The 19,639-nt window shown below is 25.1% G+C and overlaps 1 protein-coding gene across 1 annotated transcript in view; it reads left to right on the top strand.

Annotated features, from left to right (window-relative positions):
• Nucleotides 1-15,962, top strand: part of LOC105844611 (nischarin) — a 49,743-nt gene extending 33,781 nt beyond the window's left edge. The window contains exons 10-17 of the mRNA XM_065791348.1: nt 722-789; nt 1,161-1,263; nt 2,729-2,845; nt 2,997-3,054; nt 7,931-8,047; nt 13,125-13,189; nt 13,290-13,328; nt 15,187-15,962. Of these exons, the coding sequence (XP_065647420.1) occupies nt 722-789; nt 1,161-1,263; nt 2,729-2,845; nt 2,997-3,054; nt 7,931-8,047; nt 13,125-13,189; nt 13,290-13,328; nt 15,187-15,828 (1,209 nt within the window). The 3' untranslated portion in view covers nt 15,829-15,962. The remainder of the gene's footprint in view (nt 1-721; nt 790-1,160; nt 1,264-2,728; nt 2,846-2,996; nt 3,055-7,930; nt 8,048-13,124; nt 13,190-13,289; nt 13,329-15,186) is intronic.
• The last annotated feature ends 3,677 nt before the right edge of the window (nt 15,963-19,639 follow it).

Below are 19,639 nucleotides of genomic sequence, written 5' to 3'. Positions count from 1 at the left end.
AAAGACCTGTATTTTTACAGGTCCGGTCGGCTATGTTTTCTTGATTCAATAACACAAGGCATAAAAAAATTGACAATATTTAAAGTGTATTATGTTTGCTTGCTTATTCTTCAATTATTTTCTAAGTAGCTATTTTACTTATTCTCATGGATACTTCCTAATAACTATATATAAAATTCTAAATTTAATTAGTAGTTTTACCTAATTAATTTGAATTATAAAATTATTATAAAAGTTGATATTTTTCTAAATACCTAAGTTATATTTTTGCTCTTAAGTTATTATAAGATATATTTCATATATTTTATAATAACTTTTAAATAATATATTATTTGTATAATTAGTGTAGTTCATTTTTTATACATTTCAATATTTAATTCATAGCCTATAAGTCACTATTAATTTTTTATTTATATTAATATTTAATTTGATTTAATCTTTATTAATAATTAATTTAATTAGTTGTTATAGTTATTTTAAAGTTTATTTTAATTAAGTTTTGTATAAATTTTTTTGTTGAATAAATTATTTAGAAATTTAATCTTAAATGAACTTTGTTGCAATATTTTTTCAATTATCAATTATTTTTAAATATTATTTTTAGCATTAATCTAACCTAATAAGTAAAATACTGTTTTATTCACTTCAAATTAACTTTGGTATAATTTAATTGATGATTTTATTTACCTTAATTAAATCTTTGATATAATTTTGTTGATAGACCCCTCAAGTAAACCTTTTAGGAGAAATATGGAGAGTACAGGCAGCTTATAAGCTATCAGAAAATCGGTATGACTACTTTCATTATCGAGAGTTTTTTAATACTTACATATGCTATAATTTTTCGATTATAAAAAAAACAAACAAAAAATTTATGAATATTCTGTGTATTATTCATGGCATTGCTTTGATTATGTAATATTGATTAAAATTTAAACTGTTTTTATAATGAAATCAACATTCTGTTTCAAGCTTTGTTCAAAATTTATCACCTTATGTTTAACTCTTTTAAATTAAATTCATACTTTTTGTAACTATTGTGGTTCTTTAAAGTGATCATTTTTGCTTACGTTTTTGATCTTAAATAAGAGATGATTGAGACTTAATTTTTTATAAAGCTGGTTATATGTTTGTCTATAAAATTTTATAAAATATTTTAGTCTTATTGTTCAGTCATGGTATTCGCTAACTCACATTAACTTCAGCCACAACCAGATCACAACACTTGATAGCTCAATGACATACTTAACCAGTTTAGAAAAGGTAATAAATTAATATTTGTTTCTTTTAAATATAAAAAAATTATTATATTTAAATATAATTTTTTTATATTTAAATATCAAAAAATTAGTATATATATATATATATATATGTATATATATACTAATTTTTTGCTGGGGGGCTTCATTACATGAATTGTTTATCTTATAGTCTGCTGCCGCAAAAAAGTGCCACTTCATTAACTGAGGGTTTGTACCAGAATTTCGTTCCGGCCAGAATTCCGGCCGGAATTTGTGACTTTTAGGTCATTCTAGTTACAGCCAGATTTACAATATTTCAGGCCAGAATGCTGGAATATATTTTTTACCTTTTTTTAAAAAAATGTGACACAGACTGTCTAAAAGAATCATTAACTTACAGGGCAATAAAGAACTGTAGGTAAACCTAGGTAAAAAATACAAAATTCTTAACAAACATGATGTTATTTTATTTGCAGTACTCAATTATGTAAGGATTTATAGAAGTTTGGGAACTTTGTGGTGCATAAGAGTTACAATCCATTTTCGGGCAACAAACTAGCTCTTTTTTCACCAAAACTGTTACCTGCCTCTGAAAATAGTCTTATTTTAGGTGTTACTTAAATTTTAAATAATTAAAAAGTATAGGATGCCTAATTCAGTAAATATGTCAATTTTAACCTAAATGGAAAAATAGAAAACAAAGAAATAATTTTAAATATAAATATTATGCAGGTTGAAACTTTTAATGAATAAATTTATAAGAAACAAATAAAAACAATATACTAGATTTAAATGAAAAGAATCAATTAATGAAATAAAAAAATCAATTAATGAAATAAAGGAATCAATTGATGAAATAAAAGAATCATTTAATGAAATAGGTTATATATATATTATAGATTATAAATATATATTATGTAACCATGATACTGAGGTGCAGGCTTTCACTTTCAATCTTAAAGTTAAAAAATTACATAAATATAATTCTCGTTACTGCTGGAATTCCAGCCGGAATTTTATTAACAATTTCGGCAAATCCGGTTCCGGCCGGAATTCCAAATTTCCAATTTGGTACACCTTTATATATTAATCACTTATATATATATTTTTTTCACTACTCTGCTTTTTTTTAGTTTTGCATTTTAATAAAATATATATCATAACTTATTTTTTACAAATTTTAATAAAATCTTACATTATTATTACATTAAACAAATAATAACATTGCAGTATTAATATTACAAATTTTAACAAAATACTTATAACTTTTGAAGCATGTTACATGTTTTTTGTAAATATTGTTATTAGAAGTTGCTACGAACCCTTAACTACCAGCATAACTATCTATATACTTTACCAGGCCTTTTTTTGGTATAACTGTTCAATATTATGCATATGCTATACAAATATATAATGTAATATAATATATAGCAAGCATATATTATTATAAATGTTAATCTATTATTTTTACTTAAACTTATTTTTAGTTAGACCTTAGCTACAATCTAATCACTCACCTAGATTTGCAGCTGGCGACATCTCCCTGCTTGCACACACTTTCTCTTTCAAATAATAGAATATACCTTATATCAGCATCAACACAAGTAATTATTTTAATTATTACCACAAGTATAATAATTATCTTAATTACTTTTCTTGTTTAACTGCTTCACTTCTTTTTCTTGTTTAAATTGAATTTTTTTTTATTTATTAACTTTTTAATTTAGTTTTTAATTTTGTTCTTCTTTTTTTCAGCCAATAGATAAACTAAAAAATCTAAATCTTAGTTACAACAAGGTACAAGCTATTGGAGGTATCTTTATTTCAATTTTCTTTGTTAAGGTATTTTTCTTTTCTTGTGTGTGTGCTTATGTTAGGGTGGCCCTTAAAACAACTTTTTTTTTAAATGTCTGCTTGTTAAAATGTCCAAGACCATTAAACATCAGGCAGATCCCTATAAATATCAAAAAAATAGTTCTTCAAAAGTATATCATGTTGGGTCTCAAAAGAAGCGAAATTATATAAAAATTTCAAAAATAATCATCATTTTATAAAAATTTCCTTATTTTTCGTTTTTAGTTAGAAAACATCATTTTCTGTTCACTAAAATCTAAAATAATATTTTTTTTTATAAAATGATTATTTTTTAAGTTTTTATATAATTTCGCTTTTTTTGAGACCCAACATGATATACTTTTGAAAAACTATTTTTTTGATAATTATAGGGCCCGTCTGATGTTTAAGGGTCTTGGGCTACCCCTAAAAATATATATTTTTCAAAGAATTTGTAATACTAGTAATATTTTGTTATATAGAACATATTTAGAGAGTGAGAGCAGACATTTAAAAAAAAAGTTGTTTTAAGGACTGCCCTAGCATATATATGCGGTAGTGGTGTAGTGGTAGAATGCTTCAAAAGCGAGAGGTTCCCAGTTTGATTCCTACCATGTTCCTGGTAGCACTGCGCTCAACTTGTTTCTCTGCGCAGCGGCCTTGTTTGTCAAGGTTCATGTTTCGGAGTTATAGAGTTGGGAGAGGGTTATAACCACCAGTAGCCCCCTCATCTTCTTGGCCTTCGGGAAGTGATAATATATATATATATATATATTTATAAATATATATAATATGTATATATATATATTATATATATTTATATACATGTATATATAGTATATATATTAATATATATATATATATACAGCTATGCTCAAATGTATGGAGCACCCCTATATTTTATTTAAAATTCAAAAGTAATGAACAAATAGTAAATGTGAATGTGTTTATTTGATACAAATTATTTCAATTCAACAATATTATTTAATATAATTAATATTTTGTAGCACCTCCCTTTGCCTTGATCACCGCACGTAGTCTTTTGGGCATGCTGTCCACAAGATCCTTACATACATTCGCTGGTATTTTTTCCCATTCATCCAGAATTTTCGCTTTAAATTCTTCTTTGGATTTACATCTGTAAATTGACAACTTCCTCTTCAAAATAGACCACAAATTTTCTATGGGTGACAAACCTGGAGACTGGGGGGGGCCACGTAATGAGGGGAACTTCATTTGTTGAAAACCAGTCCAAACTTTTTTTTGCCTTGTGGCAAGGAGCGTTATCTTGTTGAAAATAATATTGAGGGACATCTTCGTCAAATAATTTCAATATTGATGGCTCCAAAACTTCATTTAGCATGGTAATGTAGCGCTCTGCATTCATCCTACCCTCACATAAAAATATTTCACCTACGCCACTGGAGGCCATGCAACCCCAGATCATTGTGCCACCACCGCCAAATTTGACTGTAGGGATGATACATTCCGGCTCAAATGCTTCGCCTGGTCGTCGTCTTACAAAGGTGCCTCCAGGTTGCCCGAAAATCTAGGTCAAAAAAGTAAAGGAATACAAATTTGATATTATAAATTTCAACATGTAAAATTTCAGGTACTTAAAGGAATAATTTCGAAATGATATTTTTTTTTTATTTTTTGGTTACACCGTAAGTCATAATGATGCCTTACCTCTATATTTGATTCGTCTGACCAAATAATTTTGGCCCAATCTTCTGATGACCAATTTTGGTGCTGTTTAGCCCATTCTAAACGAAGTTTCTTATGGTGCTCAGTCAGCAATGGTTTTCGGCGAGCCCTTCTTCCATGTAAATTACCTTCTTTTAAGTATCTTCTAACACTTGGAGCAGAAATTTGAATTTTTCTGTGCTCCCACAGATCGCTAACCAAATCTTTAGAAGATTTGGTCCGATTTCGAAGTGAAATCCTGTTGAGGAAACGATTGTTTCTAGGAGAAAGTATACGTTTTCTTCCCGTTTTTGGTCTAATTTCGTATGAACCAGTTTCACTAAATCTATTTATAGCATTTTGCACTGCTTTCCTTGAGCATTTCATAATTTTTGAAATTTCCACTTGGGAATGTCCTTGTTTATGGAGTATCACAATTTGGCTTCTTTCACTCACAGAAAGTTCGCGTGTTTTACTCATAATGAAAATAAATAAAGAATGATAAAAAAAATCACTACTTTTAAACAATAGATAATGAGCGGCTGACAATAGTTACGTTTAAGATAAGAATGAAATGAATATCTTAATTCGACAGAATTTATACTAAGTGAGTATGTAGACAAGTTAAGACAAGTCTAATCATGCCCAGACAAGCAAATTCAACATGCATTAAATGATTTACTAATGCTTAAACGTAAAAAACAAATAAAATACCATTTAAAAAAAAATTCATCATGTATATCTCATTTTTTAAACACAAATATATTTAAACAAATAGGTGCTCCATACATTTGAGCATAGCTGTATATATATATATATATATAATATATATATATATATATATTATATATATTTATATACATGTATATATAGTATATATATTAATATATATATATATATATATATATATATATATATATATATATATATATATATATATATATATATATGTGTATACTATATATATCTAATATTTATATATATATATTTACATATATATATATATATATGTATATATTTTAATAAACAAGACAAACTTTTTAATTAATAAAACCATTTTATTAATTCTAAACAAAACAATACATGTTTTGACTATCAATAGTCATCTTCAGTTGAAGTTTTAATTTTTAAATTTGTTTAAATACCTATAAAGGTGATTTTTTCAATACCAATACAAAATGTAATTATCTGTGTACAAACTATTAATTTAATTACAAAAATACAACAAAAACTATTATAAGAATAACAAGTCATACTAAAAAACAAATAGGAAGTGATGAAAGAATAGGTTAATAAAAAAAAATAAAAAAAACATAGAAAGTAATAACTAAACAGAAAGTGTCAATTAGACGTGGTTGACCTGTTTGTTCATACCAGGTTTTAACCATTCTATAAACATGCTTTCTTTAAGTTTTAATTTGAACTTATTAGATGCTGAATCTAAAACAAAAAAACACTTTTCATTTAATTGCATAAAACAATTTTCATTACCATGGAGATGTTTATAGATATGTGATTTTTTGTCTCTTATAATGTTCAGTTATCCGTGTCTTGAGATGGCGAGTAGTTTCGCCTATATAACAGGAGTTACATCCTGCACATATGAATTTGTACACCACAAACGATTTGAACTCTAGAGGAATAGGATCTTTAGAGGAGAAAAATTTTGAAACTTTTAGTGAGACAAAAACTAGTTTAAAATTTACAGAACAGCAATATCTTTTAACAATTGAATTCAATCTTTTTTTAGTTAAATCAGATATTTTTCCTAAAAACGGTAGTTTAAAGTAAAACAAAGGTTCTTTGATTTTTGGTTGTGATGGATTGTTTGTGTTAATTTTGTTTAAATAAGATCTATATATTTTCGATATTGACCAAGATGGATACATGTTTCTTTGAAATACTTTGAAAAGGTTGTTTATGTCGGAGTTAAACCCTAGATTAGTACTATTGATTTTAAATGTTCTATCGATTAAGCATTTGATAAGACTAACTCTGTACGAAAGCGGAGTGAAACTATAAAAATTGGTGTGTAGACCAGAGTAGGTTTTTTTATGAATAACTGTAGTAGTTACTGTAGAATTTATTTTGTGTAAATTTACGTCCAAGAAGGGTATTTTCAAATTCACTTCTTGTTCCATGGTGAAAGAAATAGAGTTGTGTTTACTAATAATATAATTAAGGAAAATACGTGCTTCATTTTCTGACTGAAAAGCAGCAAAAATGTCATCAACATATCGTTTATAGAAAACTGGCTTAACTCCATTGCAATTTTTAATCCATTGCAATTTTTAATAAGATAATTATATTTTGTATTGGTATTGAAAAAATCACCTATATAGGTATTTAAACAAATTTAAAAATTAAAACTTCAACTGAAGATGACTATTGATAGTCGAAAAATGTATTGTTTTGTTTAGAATTAATAAAATGGTTTTATTAATTAAAAAGTTTGCCTTGTTTATTAAAATACTTACACTTTTTGTGCTAAAAAGAAATTTTGGATATATATATATATATATATATATATATATATATATATATATATATATATATATATATATATATATATATATGTGTGTATACATAAATATGTATATATACATATATAATTTTGTTCTTAGATACCTCAAATAAATTTAAATATGTATGCATGTATATATGTATGTCTTTTTTGTAATTTAATGAAGGCATAATAAAAATATTTTGATTTTGGTTTTTTTTTTAATTAAGTAATACATTTCACATTGCTGCATATCATCTGTTACTTAAAACAATTCTTTCAAACAATATCAAAGATTGGTTAATGAAATTTTTGTTTTGTTTATACATTAAATTAATTTGTTTTAATACTTTTATTTAGTTGAAATATTTTAAAAATTGGTTTAAACATGTGAATTTATATAGAAAAACATTGAATATTTCTTTAGAGTTATTGTGTTTTTAACTATTTTTGCTATTATAAAAAGTTTGGCAATGAATAATTTTTATACAAAAAATGGATAAAATTTGTTTTTAGTAATTTCTGTGATTACAATAATTTTTAAACGAAAAAATATATGATAATCTTGGAAATTTTTTTAAATGCAACACTAAAATTAATTTTTATAGGTAAATTTTTTTAATCTACTTCACTTGCGAAAACTGTTTCTAATAAAGTTTTATATTAGGTTTGTTGAGTTGCCAAGGGTTAGTAAGCTTGAATATTTCATTTAATGGAATTGTGGAGATCTCAGAGGCAAAAAAACTCGCTTCATTGCCATATCTTTCAAAACTGGAAGTTGCAGGTGATTGCATGAACTAATGATTTTACATTAATTCTTTTTTTAAATCAAATATTTATTTATTACTTTTATATTTATATTTATTATTATTTATTTCATTTGTTTTGTTATTAAATTAAATTTTAATAAAAATAATTGATAAAAATAAATTTTGTTTAATAATTAAATAATAAAAGTTTAAATTTTTCAACTTTTTGGAAAACTTTTTTTCTTTTCTTTAATGCCTTTTTGTCCCGAATTTAAATTACAGTTGCATAATGTAAAATTTAAGTTGTCCAACCAATGTAAAATATTATGTAACTTTTGAAGGAGCCAACCAAAATACAATATGCTGTAAATTTTAATTTAGCCAACCAATTATTTCAGAACAAGTTGAGAGAGTTTATGAATTCTGAGGAGGAACCTTCTTAAATTTTTTGTTATATTTATGCTGGTATTAATTTGAAAAAAATTTATATTAAAAAAATGCTTCTTGGTCCCTGAACTAAAATTTTATTAAATTTTATTTTATTATTATTTTTTATTACTTTTTATTATATTTGATAATGCTGAGATTTTTTGAGAGGTATCACCCATTGAACATAATCCAAATATTTATGTTTAAGGTTTGATTGTGTTTTACTAAATAATTTTAGAAAAAATTATCATTGTATATTTTAGGTGTAGAGTTTTTGGAAAAAAAAGGGCTATATGATTGGGTGGGTATATTGTAAGCCTAGTGATTACCTATAATGATTTTTCAATAAAAGGGTAATTTTTTATGCTCAAATTAAAATTTTTTACTTTATTATATTTATTATATATTTTTGTAATTTTAATATATTGTAATTCTATTAAAGAAAATTTTAGAATATTCCATAATATCACATGGTTTACAATTAAAGCGGTTTTTAATTAACAATTAATGTTAATAATGCACTGATTGATGATTTTTAATGTCAAGTAGATTATATTTTGAGATAATCATACAAATACAGGTTGTAGCGAAAAAAGATAGCATGATATCTGACTCAGGAACTATGAGTCTAACATTAGATAACTAACAGAACACCAGATTTTTCTTTAATCTTGGATGGGTGACATTTAATTCAAAATAACCAAATATGTTGAAAAAAGCTGTCAGAATATTCTCTTATCTGCACTAGTTGACTCACAAAGCTTCTAAAGCACTTCGAGGTACTTCTTTATGTTATTGTTATTATTATTATTATTATTATTATTATTATTATTATTATTATTAATATTATTATTGATTTAATGAATTGAAACTTTAAATATTTATTAACATTACAGATTTACTTTACAAAATTATTTTAGTATTACTATTGAATAACTTTTATAATTGACTAATAAGAATAAGTTATTAAACTAAGAGAAACCATAAATTAGGTGTCATTTGTTACAATGAAATTAGACCTTAATTCAGAAGAAGCATGTTTTTTGGACCTAGTCCATATATTAAATGTTAAAAAAAAAAAGAAAAGTTGTTTGCTAACTTTAAATTAACATATCCAAATTTCAATAGTTTATTAGCAGAAATCTTATAATAAAAAATAATTATAATAATTAAAAAAAGTTGAATTATTTTTATAACATAAGAAATTGTAAATGCCATATACAAATAAAATATTTTTTCATTTTTTTATTTGTTAATGTAATAAGCAATATTTACATTTGTAATTGTAACAACAGCAATGTTTTATTTTTTTTATTTTCCTTTATTTGATTTTCTTTTAAAAATGTTGTTTAAAAAAAAAGAAAAAGGTTATAGAATGATCCCTGTGAATGCAATAACACGTTTCTTTATCTTTGTTAGGTTATTCATCCTAAGTCAGTTAGCAACTACAATGCATACAACAAAGAAATGTCCAAAAATGTTAAAAAAAGAGATTTGATTTGTGCTGGTCTGCACAGGAAAGGTGCCCCTGCAAAATAAATTTTGTAGTGGAATTGGTTGTCAACTAACATTGAGTATAACAATTCCCCAAGCCATTATCAAGATGCTATATGTCAAAGTTGCTTTGCAGTCGCAACAAAGTTGTAGTTCAGATTATTTCAATTACTAAAATGCTGAGTCAGCATTATTTCAACTGACAATGTCTCTTGAACCTTACTCCTTACTCACATTGTTTGTTAAAAGGGTGGATATCCTCAAAGTGGTTTTTACAATAACACAAAATTGATAATTGAAAATAGATAATTATTATATTGATAATCTGATAATAATTGATAATAGTAAATAAATAATTATCTATTTACAATAATTGTAAAAAGATAATAATAACAATTTTGCGACAAATTTAGAAATGGCAGTGGAATTAAAAAGCAATAAAAAAAATATATTCTCAGTTGATGAGTCAAATGATCGGGTGCAAAGTTACCATCTACCATTCACTGTCAGTTAATTTAACATTTGCAAAGTTAAATTAACTGACACTGAATGCGCAAATCTTGTTATTCAATAGTGTACTATATTTTAGAAAAAAGCTAGAATCCCTACCAGAGCTATACCTAACTGTGTAATAAAACTTGTAGATTTTTAACATGCTTGGAGAGAGTTGCAAAAAAAATCTAAAACAAGATGTTTATAAGTACTGTGAGGAGGACTTCCAAAACAACGAAATCTATAAAATAATATTTTAAGAGTAATATGCCTGAAATGATGGCTATTCCCTGAATTGGGCAATTATTACCTGGAATGGACATAATTTCATTTGGAGAAAAGAAACAAGTGCTGGCTGTACCCAAACTGGAGAGCTTTTCTGGCCAAGATCAAGATGAAGATGTGTTAAATGCACTTTATGGCTGGAACCATGATGATAAAGTACAAATAATGTGGTATGACACAACAATGTCTAATATAGGGCCATTAAAAAAAGCTTGTGTACTTTTGAAACAAAAACTAGACAGGGAATTACTACTTTTTGTTTGCCGCCATCACGTTTACACACTGGTTTTGAAACAAAATCCATCAAGTCACAAGTAGCCCTAATATTCCAATGTTCAAAAAGTTTAGAAACAACTGGAAAATTTATGGTATGTGATGGTTATCTGGAACTTGATTGAACTATCTATTATTTTCTTAGGAGGTGATGAGAAAAAAATTAAAATCAGACCTCCTGGAGTAATGCATCAAGCAAAGCGAATTGCTTCGCTTGATGCAATTCGCTTGATCCAGGAGGAGTAAAGCGAACTCTTTAATAAATTGTTTATTTGTTTATTGCAATCCCAGATCAAAATTAGCTTCAAGGATAAACGAGCACTTTAAGACATTTGTTTATTCATTGCAGTTGTATATGTGAAACCATAACTTGGATGTAGTCTGGTGGTAAAAGCACGAAATCAAGATTTGTGCTTTTTAAAGAGGCTTAAGGAATACAAAATTGTTGACAAATTGATCTCTAAAGCAGCCTTGAACAAGTTTTATCAACATTTTTGGTACTTGTCAGAAGAAACAGCACTTTCATCACTCTTTCATGATGAAGTTAATGAACAAACCGAGGAAACATAGTGAACTTACAAAAATAGAGTCTACTTGATTCTGGGAAGAGATAGATTCCATTGACAAGAATTTCGTTTGATTATTTGTATCGTAAGTAGGAATACATAGTATAATTTTCTATACTATTTTCACTGAACTAATAATAATACTGCCTTATTAATTGTTGCAGGAATATTATTAAGTGATTTTATGTCTGTCAAGAGCCTAAATTTATTTTCTCGATTAAAAATTAATGAAAATTTCCTCCTGAGACACGTTTTAACATGGGATGCAGATGTTGCCTATATAGAGGCAAAAGAAAAATTCTTTCTTTAAGAGCAGTTAATGATGCAGCTGAAAAAGCAGTGAAATTTATTCAAGATTTTCATGGATTGACCACTGCAACTGCACTGCACAGGAAGAACAAAAGCAATTTTTGCTATGCTGTGTGAGCATAGAAACCTGTTTCCAAACTGTAAAAAAGACCCTCAAAGGAAAATATACTGCCTAATCTGTACTTTTATGTTATTTCAATAAATATTTTTTTAAATATAAAAGTTTCAAATGATTTAGCTACATAACGGGAAGGGTTAAAAACAGCAATTTTCAAAATCTTCAGAATTCTGTCAGCATGCATTAATTTTATCAAAATGTAAATAAATGTATACAAAGATAAAATTTTTGTATTTAAGTAAGTCTATTGTTATATATGACTATTCCTAAGTGCTCCAGAAACTCCTATTTGTCTAGTTTTTTTCCTAGAACATTAGTTCTTTGGAATTTGCTTCCTTCGTCTTGCTTTCCTGATTCATATAATTTGCAATCTTTTAAGTTGTCTGTCAATTATTATCTTGCTCTATAAACTTTGTCTTTTCTCTTCCAGTAACTTCAAACTCAAATAGTGGTTGCTTGCAGCCTTATTGGAAGCAGAAACAATGAAAAAAAACCAAAAAAAAACCTAGATAGTTTAAAAGGATATAGAGGGTATGCATTTTGATATTCAAAAAAATAAAAAATTTTGCTCATATAAGGGACACCCTAATATATATATATATATATATATATATATATATATATATATATATATATATATATATATATATATATACACACACACACATATATATATATATATATATATACATATATATATATATATACATATATATATACACACACACATATATATATATATATATACATATATATATATACACACATATATATTGATATATATATATATACACACATATATATTGATATATATATACATATATATATATATATATATATACATATATATATATATATATATATATATATATATATATATATATATATATATATATATATATATATATATATATATAATACATACACACACACACACACACACATATATATATATATACATATAAATATATATATATATATATATATACATATATATATATATATATATATATATATATATATATATATATATATATATATATATATATATATATATATATATATATATATATATATATATATATATATATACATAAAATTTCACTCATTTTTTACTCTTTTTTTTTTTTTTTTAAATATATACAGGAAATCATTTTACAAAAAAACGTAGTCATCATCTGATATTGTTTGCCTACTTTCATAGTCGAAAGGTTAAAATTTTTAAATAAAAATTATTTTGTAATAAAAATCTCTCAATTGAGTTTAAGAATTCAATAGATTTGCATTTCTTAAATTGTTTTCTTTTTTTAGTTGATTCTGGATAAAAAAAGCGCAACAGCAAAAGAACAGGTAGATAATTTTTTTATTTTTTTTATTTTATATATTTTTAATTGTTTATTTTGTATACAAATAATTAAAAATATAATTTGTATACATTAGGGTGCATCAAACACACATACTTTCAAAAACAGGTATGTACCTATTCTTAAAACTTTTTATTGGTTCTCACAAGCAACTCAAATGTGTCATGTTGGATTTCAAAAGAAGCAAAATTTAAAAAAAATTTTCAAAATAATTATAGCAATCTTTTTTTATTAAAAGTTTGAAAAAAATTAAAACATGAAACAATTAAGTTTTTTTATTTTTCGTCAAAAATGATAGTTTTATGTAGTAAAACATAAAATTATTATTATTGCATAAAATATTTAGTATTTTTGAAATTTTTATAAAATTTTCAATCTTTTTTTAGACCTGACATTTGAAAAACATTTTTTTAAGCATTTAAGGTCTCGTTGCAAATTTCAGACTTAAGGTGGCTCCCCTTAATCTAGTTACATTTAAAAAAAATTTAACCAAGTTGCTTGTGAGAACCAATAGAAAGTTTTAAGAACAGGTATATATCTGTTTTTGAGAGTATGAAGAATTTTGAGTGTATGATGCACTCTATTATACATATATACTTGTATATGTGTATATATAATTATATGTATGTATATATATATATATATATATTTATATGTTTGTATATATATATATTTATATATATGTGTGTATATATATAAAAATAATTATATACACATATCTAATTCACTCAATGGATGATTTTATGGATTTAGCAGTATGGCATGGAGCACCATAAAAATTATGTTTTTACTATTTGGGAACTGCTCTTGTCTTTGTGGAATCAATGTGGTCTGCTGGACAGTTGTTCTGTTCTTTTTGTTCTGGTCTGCAGCAGACAAACTGACTTTTTCCAAGTCTCAATGATAGATTCATCTTTGAATACAACCTGAACAAAGCCATCAATATTGATGTTAAATAAGTTTTTAAAGTACTAGTAAAATTAATTGCATTAAAATACCAGTTAATGCAAAACCATTTTTTGTAAACTTGCAATACTAAAGTATTACTTGTGTGTGTTGAGAAAAAATTGAACTTATTCCAGTCATTTTAAAAAAAGTAAAGTAATTCCCAAGGAAGATATTTTTATTCATTACTTTAATCTAATAATTCAGATATTCCTGTGCAACTTTAAATGAATTTTAAACATTATGTTAAATAAGTTACATTTTTATTCATTGCTTTAATCTCATGATTTTTGTCAGCCCTACCTGTGAGACTGACAATTTTGACAGTACAGTCTCTGGATGTGACCTGTTTATGGTAGCAGAATATCTACTTAAGCAAATTTGTATTGGGAAATATCACTCACTTTTCCCTTCAATGTTTCTAAACAAACTACAACATTTATTATTGGGACTACTAACTCCCAAGACATGTTGTGTTCATATTAAGGAAAATGTAGTTAAAAAATGTTTGACCTAATTTTTTTTGATTGAAATTAAATAAAAATGTATATCAATAAAAATTAAATCTATCATTTTAATTAAAGCTCAACTTCTCCATTCTACTCAGCATCTCTGAGTCTTTATATATATGCCACAATCTACAGACTTGATAATTTATTTCAAGCGTGTTAATTTTAAAAAGTTTTAGTAAATGATATCATGTATGTATGTATGTATGTATGTATGTATGTATGTATGTATGTATGTATGTATGTATGTATGTATGTATGTATGTATGTATGTATGTATGTATGTATGTATGTATGTATGTATGTATGTATGTATGTATCTATGTAGGTAATTGTCATTTGTTATTACAATTTTTTCAAAGGTATTTATTTTCATACTTATGTTTGTAGGCCAAGGTAGATGCAAAATTCCTGGCTTTAGAAAATTTTGATGACATCGATGATAGCATTAGTACCATGGATGATGATATAAGTACAATGTCTAATGAGAATGACTCTGGTTATGAACAATCCATCATGCGTTCACACACTCAGGCTTTAAAAAGTAGTAAACACAGCGAATCTTCAGTTTCTAGTGTTTTATCTAGCTTAAATAGTACAGCTATTAGTTCAAACAGTGATATGTTTACACAAAACGAAGAACTTTCTAGAGCAGACTGGGATCGAATTTTAAATAAAAACATGCCAATTAGTGATGAAATAGGTGAATACAATATAAGTACCAGAACTGCAGAAAATATAGTTAATAAAACTGAACTGAAAAGTAAAACAATAAGTTTATCATCAAAAACTGAAAACAGTGATAATACATCTGTTTGCGAGTCTTTAAAATCAAACAGAAGTTGGGTTAAAAATTTGTTTAGGAAAAAAGCAGACCATGTACTACCTGAAATAAATCAGCTAAATATTAGCAACACTAATGAAGTATTTACTCCTGAAATTAATGTAGTTGAAGTTGATAAAAAGTATGTTTCAAGAAGTTTTGATGATAACTGTGATTTCGAAAAAGCTGAGGAATGCAAAGAAGAATGATATTTTTTAACTTTTATTTTTTAATCATTTTAAGCAATTATTTTATTAGTTTATATTTGTTATTTGAAAAAATGTTGTATATATTAGTTTATGTATGTCAATTAAATTGCGTGTTATTACATATATAAATATATATATATATATATATATATATATATATATATATATATATATATATATATATATATATATATATATATATATATATATATATATATATATAGACACACACGCACGCACGCACACACATACACACACATATGAATTCTGTATATAAAAATGTAATTACATATTTTGGAAATTGTTTGTTAGTCTTTAACCTATTTGAATATCTCAGTAGTTAGAGATTTGGACTTAATATAAAGTACCAATATTTTTTACATAAATTATTTTAATGAAAATCGTAAAAGCAGTTAAACCCTAATATAAAACATAAAACTTGTTTTCAAAAAGTTTTTTGGAAACTTTTACTTTAATAAAGCAGTTTCTTACTTTAGCGGTAGAGCTTTTTTGTCATTTTTTACTTACTTTAGTGGTAGAGCTTTTTTTTTAATTTTTTTACTTTGGTTCTATTTATAGCTTATGCTGTTTTTGTCTGAAGTGAAACTTTATGAAATAGCTTATAAAAATAAACATTATAAATTAACTCATTGCAATGTTTTCTGATCATTTTAAATCATTTTAAATAGGGGTGTTATGAGTTTCAAAATTGTGCGCAAGAATATTAATACAGTTAAAGCAATTTCACAGGTTATTTGAGGCCACTTATTTTACATACATTAAATTTTACTCTTTTTTGAAACTTTTTGAAAATACCTTTAAAATAAAAAACTTTGTTGGTTCATAACATCTCATCAAGTTTCAGTTTATTACTTCAAAATCTCTTCTTCAAAAAGTTGATAAATTTTGACCTTTTGTATATGCGCGTCCCTATCTTATTAACTTTTTATCTCTGCTTCATCTTTTGTTAACATCATAACAAGTTAATCATATATTGCATATCGTTTTTTTTTTTTTACATCATTATTACATAATATTGTTTATTTATTCCATCATCAAAATCATCTATTTGTTATTGGCATCATCTATTTAAAATCAAATTTGGTTCTAGAAAATATTAAGTGCTATCTTTTACTCCTTAAATGTTTCTAAAATTTATCTAATGTAATTAACATATTGTTTTTAGTAAACAACAAAAATATTTTCACAAAGTGGTTTGGCAACTAGAAAAATCTGGAATTATCAAGGGTTTAATATATGTATATATATATATATATATATATATATATATATATATATATATATATATATATATATATTTATATATATATATATATATATATATATATATATATATTTATATATATATATTTATATATATATATATATTTATATATATATATATTTATATACACATACACATATATATATATATATATATATATATATATATATATATATATATATATATATATATATATATATATGTATATATATATATATATATATATATATATATATATATATATATATATATATATATATATATATTAGGGTTATTCAAAAATAGGTCATGTCAAAAATTTGAAAAGAGCCCTAGCTTATGATCTGAAAATTTTTTACAAAAATATATTTGAACATCGGAAAGGTTCAAAAATATTTTTGTAAGAGATATTTTTGAACCTTTTGTTTTTTTGAAAGAAAAGAGGAAAAAAGGGTCAATTTTTGCCCCATTTTTAGGAAAACTTCACCCCGCTTAAGAAAACCTTAAATCTCAATCAATTTAAAAAATAAACTATCCAATAACAAGGTAATGAGTTCTACAACTTAAGTTTAAGGGGCTTTTTTCATAAATATTTCTTTAAGTAACTTTTAGAAGAATGATAAAACATTGAAAATCATCAAAACATAAAATGTTTGTTTAAAAACAATAAATATTTGTTTGAATACAATAAAAAAAAACTTTACCAATACAATAAAAAAACATTTTACAAGTGTTTCAAAAATAAATTGGATCAAAAAGTAGATATTAATTAAGTAGATGTTGAGTGCAGCTGACATGATCCAACTTTTTTCTACCATTTTGATTTCGCTTGTAAATATGAGTAAAAAGAGACATATCTTGCCTTTTCTTTTCTGAATGCACTTTATTAACAAGTTGTTGAACTAATTTGACACATTTTTCTCCTAAGTTATAATAACTTAAATAACTTACTACAAAATTATAAAACTGGAAAATTATAAGTGAAGTACTACTTTACTATACTATTTTTCGGAAATAGGAAGGAATAATTAGATCTAGTTGAATTAATTTATAAAGTTGAATTAATTTTATTACTCACCTTCTTAAAAACTTTAGTGCTGATTATATATCTGCAAAATTAAATAGCACTCAGTCTTTGTAACATGATACTCGAAAATATGGTATCGACATGCTGTGAATAACATAGGGCGCTGTAAGTGCGCAATGATTCTGCAACAAGCTCCTTTTGCTTTACCTGCATTAGCGCTAGTGGTATCAAAGCAAAGACACTGCACTTTATCCTCTAATCCAAAGTTAGAAGTAAGTGCTTCTAAGCTTCTTTTTAGTGTTCTCCAGAACCTGAGTCAATTGCTGGAATTCCAAGTAGCTCGGCTTGTTCTTTAATCCTAGCAAGAACAGCTAACCTATCTTTTAAAAACTGTTTTCCTTCAGTAAGTTCTTTCACATTTCAAGTTCATTTTTCCATCAAAATGAATTGTTATCAGAGAAATTGAAGATTTAAAAATGTTTTTTATATGGTCTCTGATTTCATTTGCACCCATTTACACAGTGTTTTCTGCTGCTCTGTATGATGAAGAGTTAGAGCATACAAACTTACACATGCATCCTCCAGAACTGACAATAGCACTGCTAAGAATTGATGTATGTTGATGTGGAGTTAAATCCTCTCCAACTGATGTGTGAGCAGTATTGTGCAAGATATATACTTGGGTAGGTTGATAGAATTTGTAGGATCAATATATGACTCAATTTCAAATTCACTATCAGTTGATTGTTTTTATTGGTATTAAAAGAACTTAATGAATTTTCAGAATCAGTATCAGATACATTGTTTAATTTATTATAATTACATTTAGATTTATACTATGAATATATATATATATATATATATATATATATATATATATATATATATATATATATATATATATATATATGTATATACAAAATATATATGTTTATAAATGTATATATATATGGTTTTCGAAAATTTTTTTTATTACTTAGGTCAATTATGGTCATTATGGAAGGGATAAATAAAGGTCATTATGGAAGGTCAGATGTTCAAGCAACTCCTAATAATTTTTATAAGCTTATATTTGAAATCCAGTATTATTTTACAAATCACAGCTTATACTACAGTCTTAGGTCCAGAAATCAATCAATGGTTTCGCACTGGAATAGCTATAAGATTTGGGTATTCATTTCAAAAAGTATAATCTGCTACACACTAATATATATATAAGATCAAATCATTTATATGAAACCTGCTGAGTAATCATAAAGTGCGTAGAGCTACTTATTTATGATTACTCAACTCATTTACTTACCCACTTTACAGTGTAAAAAGTGAATGAGCCTGCATAAAGTATTTAAAAAGAATAGAAATCCTTGTCAATGTTTTTATTGAAGTTAATGTAAATTTTATAATTAAAAATTATTTCTTAATAATAATATATTTTGTAAATTTTTCTTGAAATTATTTTTGCACTTTGCAGCAGAATTTTTTTTTTTTATATTTTTAAATTTTGCAATTGCATTTGCTGT

This window comes from Hydra vulgaris, chromosome 02 (genome assembly GCF_038396675.1).
Source record: "Hydra vulgaris chromosome 02, alternate assembly HydraT2T_AEP".
Taxonomy (NCBI): Eukaryota; Metazoa; Cnidaria; class Hydrozoa; order Anthoathecata; family Hydridae; genus Hydra; species Hydra vulgaris.
This window is presented reverse-complemented; position numbering and strand designations above follow the sequence as displayed.